The 4,067-nt window shown below is 32.3% G+C and overlaps 1 protein-coding gene across 1 annotated transcript in view; it reads left to right on the top strand.

Moving 5' to 3' along the window:
• The first annotated feature begins 3,898 nt into the window (after positions 1–3,898).
• Positions 3,899–4,067, top strand: part of LOC106683789 (chaoptin) — a 421,009-nt gene continuing 420,840 nt past the window's right edge. Inside the window, exon 1 of the mRNA XM_067048991.1 lies at positions 3,899–4,024. Coding sequence (XP_066905092.1) covers positions 4,019–4,024 — 6 coding nt within the window. The 5' untranslated portion in view covers positions 3,899–4,018. The remainder of the gene's footprint in view (positions 4,025–4,067) is intronic.

Here is a 4,067-nt window from a genome sequence, read left to right as displayed (position 1 = left end):
AGCTTATCTTATAATGCCACTCTGGCAATCCAAGATATTACTTACCTGTGTATATACATTTATTTCTTTGTATATATTTAATTTATTGTTTTAATTTTTCTAGGTCAGAAAAAACAAAAAAAAACAAAAACAAAGCCAGTATTTTACAGCAGTTCAAGCGTGTTAGATCTTATTCCTTCTTCTCTTTTTTGACATTTTGCTTTCGTCAATACTTAACTTATATGTAAGTTATGACTTGTTTATTTTATTAAAATAAAGCATAAGTTGGTAATGTTAGTAAACAAATTTAACAAATATAAATTTTTATAAACTAAGTGAATCAAATGAAAATTCTTCTCTTACAAAACAATGAAAATATTTCATGAACAGTAAATGAAGGACGCCTCCTCGGTGAAACAAATAGTCTATTTATCTGACCTGTTAATGAAAGCCGTAGATGGTAGGATGATGACAGCGGAAGAACCCTAATAGATCGCAATCAAGTAGGCAGTGTGCGATATAGCAGGAGCTAGTGGCTGGGAGGCCCAAAGTCGGCTCTTCATACAAAAACATAAGAGTTGCAGTCCCCCCTAATACCTCTACACCATAAGTCGCGTATAATGCCTTAGCGCACAGTTCCTTTAAAATATATAATTTGATTTGCAATATATCATTACATTACATTAACAATATTCAATTGAATTATCAATTATTAATTATTAAATCAATAAGGATTATAAAAAAGGATTAGATGATTAATGGAAACGGAAATAATGATAAATAAAAGAGAATTATAGAAAAATTGAGGCCCTGCAAAGTGGAGCGGAACGTTGAACCACAATAAATAGTTTATTTACAATTTGTGAGGAGATGGTCGGAAAGGGGAGGGGGGATCTGATTTATTTGTACCGAAGTTTCGACCTCACTTTTAGACAAGATCTTTGCCTAAGCCATCCTGATGAAGGCATGAAATTCAGTTTGAAACCCTCACACAATTTAAGAAGTTTTGTTTATTTGTGTACTTTTGCTAATCAAACCCATCTTCTCATATTAATGCTACGATTAACTATTAGCACCTTATTTACTATTTGAGTCATTATGACCGCACCCTGACCCTTTTATAAATAATTAATCATCTTTTTTTTTTTTATTTTGTCTAATATATAAGACTTCTAGTTGACAGAATAACTGCATTAAATCATTTTTAGTCTTTTCAATATTAATTTAAATCAATTTAGCATTGATTAAATGTTATAAGTGTTAGGGAACTGTTATACTTTTGTAAAAAAAAAAAAGTTTTACCTCAAGAAGTATTATTAAAAGTACTTTTATGAATATTGGAGTCAGTCTATCTGGCTCATTTCGAAAATTAGTACGGGAAAGTATTGGTGTTGTGAATAATATAAAAATATCTTTTCTCAAATGAAGAGCGAGAAATAATTTCATCTCTAAGTAGAGTAGAGTAGCAAGTGAAAATTGTGTCAAGCGCAACACCTCATATTTTTATGATTCATCTATCTCTTTTTAAATGTTTCCTCTTTTAGCTTATCTTATTGGATCATTCCCTAAAAGGCAATTACAACGCAATAACTGGTTTTAGTTTTATAACTTACTCAAACGTTCAATTTTTTAAAGAGAACGGAATGTTTTTTTCTAGGTAACTGTGATGATAATATATAATTTCTAAGAGGCAATATTAGAGGTCATATCTTCATGCCTTATGCATTTTGTGCTGCATCTTTGCCACTAGTCGCAAATCCGAGACTCGTACCAATGTTTTGTATCAAAGGAAGCCACAAACGATGGTGTTCACGCGGTTGTTTTATTTTTTAGAATTTTCTCGACAATTACTTTAGACTCACTATATCATTATAATAAATAACAAAGTAAAGATAGGCGAAATGGAAGGATCCATAAATACATAACCTATAAATCCACCTTTAATTCTAGATTTTTATCAAATACTAGTTAACTTAATAACCCAAACGTATAATGTCTTTATAGACTTACATTTGTGCTGTGTTAAATAAAAAATAAACTGTTAAAGTTAATTGACAAGATTTAAAATAGTGTTTACACTGAATCGATCCAATTTTAAAACATATAATCTTTAAATGGAGTTCATTATTGAAAATAAAGGTTGGGGATATTCTTTAATTAATTAAAATACAGGGAAGACAAATATTTATCAGTTGGATCTAACAATGCAAACTGAACACAAACGTGGGGACGCATCATAAGGTTGATGTTCATATGTTTAAGCATTACGATTACTTCAAATTATTAAATACCTCTAAAAATATATTTTTATACCTCAGTATAGTCGTTTTAAAAATCAAATGTATTTGAGCTACAATAAAAATTAAGAATAATATATTGATTTTATTTAATAATTAAATCTGTACTGGTACAACCCATGGAGGCTCAGGGGTTCAGTACTTTTTAATGGAGTATTGTTACTAGACCAACGGTTGTGCAAGGAGGTGATTTGGCCAGATTTTTACTCAATTAAAGGTACCCAATTTAGGAGGCTGGGTGGACTCCAGGAGAGTTCCAGGACCCACAAGAGTTGACTCACGGCTACACTGTTACAGAAAACAATTTTCTGCCCAGCCGGATTTGAACTCGGGTCCTTAGAGTTAGTAGCCACGAGCCTTACCCTGCGGCTACCCGTACCGGTATTTTGTTAAAATCGGGATTTTATTTATAAAAAGTAAAAATATTTTATTTAAAAAAAAATTTGATCCTTTTTTCTCAACTTTATTCTTTTCAAAACCTTCCAACGTTTCGACCCTCAGGTCATTTTCAAGGATACCTTTACTTTGTTGTCATTTTCTCTTTTAAAATTCTTAAAAATGCCGGCTAATTGCCTTTGTCCCATCTATAACTTCTATATAACTCTATCTTAAATTTAAAACTTGTACTAACCACTTCTCTTCTTTCTTTCATTCACATTTGCAAACTTTAAACCTTTGAGATCCGAGGTTCGTAGTATTGTATCGTTTTAGCCCTGATAAAAACTTGCAAAGTGCGAACCGTGGACATATAAATAGTTGTTATCTATTTTTGTTCATTTTGTCCACATCTCCGACCGTCTAATTCATCATAATTGACAATTGTTTAACATGAATATAAATAATTTTTTAACTTGTGCGGAAGTAACCTAGGCTAATAGATCGTTCCAAATCAATGCTACCTATCTGATTAGTTACAATTACCTGTTCAATCTAACTTAACAGTCAGATTGTTTGCGGGCAATTGACATTGCCCCTAATTAAATCGATAGCAATTTATAGTTGCGAAACTTAGACTTTGATCGAAGCATTTAGCAAGTCTAAAACCATTCAATCTCATGCCGGTATCAATTTTTTCTCTAAAAAAGGTTAAAAAAAAAAACCATTTCCTCACAAATTAGGATCGAACACAGAAGACAAGAAACATGCATAAAAAAATATTTCCTCCTATTTACAAAGTAAACGAAATAGCAAAAATCGCTAATAAGATATTCTACCGCTATTTAAATTCTAAAACGGTTCTTCGGATTTGGAGACTGTTCTTAAAAATAAGAGAGGAGGATAGTTGATTTTTTTTATTCAGAGGAAAAAGTGTTAATGGAATGGATATCTGGAATACTTTGTCAGTCTTCTTCTACCTCAGCTATGTGAGGAAATAAAAAGTATAATTCCTTCTTGACAAGCCTCGGAGGAACCCTGAGAGAGTGGGTAGAAGGTAAGTTCGGCGCGGCCAGAGTTGCGCGGGTTCGGGACTTGCCGCCGCCAGTCGCTCCCTAACCACGCCGCACTTCGTTTCTCTTCTCTCATTCATTACGTTGTCGAGCTATCGAAGACGATGTTATTTTCGGATGCGTTTGTTTAGCGTTATTTCTTTAAATTAAAATAATATACGCTAGAAAAACGTATTTTCCGCTATTGTCATGGCGATATCAAATTAAATTTTCGAAGACGAAACGTGTGGGCGGGATGAGAAAGTATGATAGAAAATACTGAAATTCATTCTCTGTGACAAACTGCCAGCGCTAATGAAGGTATTTATTTATGATAATTAATAATTAAATATATAATGAACAG

The sequence above is a fragment of the Halyomorpha halys genome, unplaced genomic scaffold (genome assembly GCF_000696795.3).
Source record: "Halyomorpha halys isolate HHAL.00 unplaced genomic scaffold, Hhal_1.1 Scaffold518.1, whole genome shotgun sequence".
NCBI lineage: Eukaryota > Metazoa > Arthropoda > Insecta > Hemiptera > Pentatomidae > Halyomorpha > Halyomorpha halys.
Note: the sequence above shows the minus strand (reverse complement) of the source record. Positions and strands in the feature narration are given on the sequence as shown.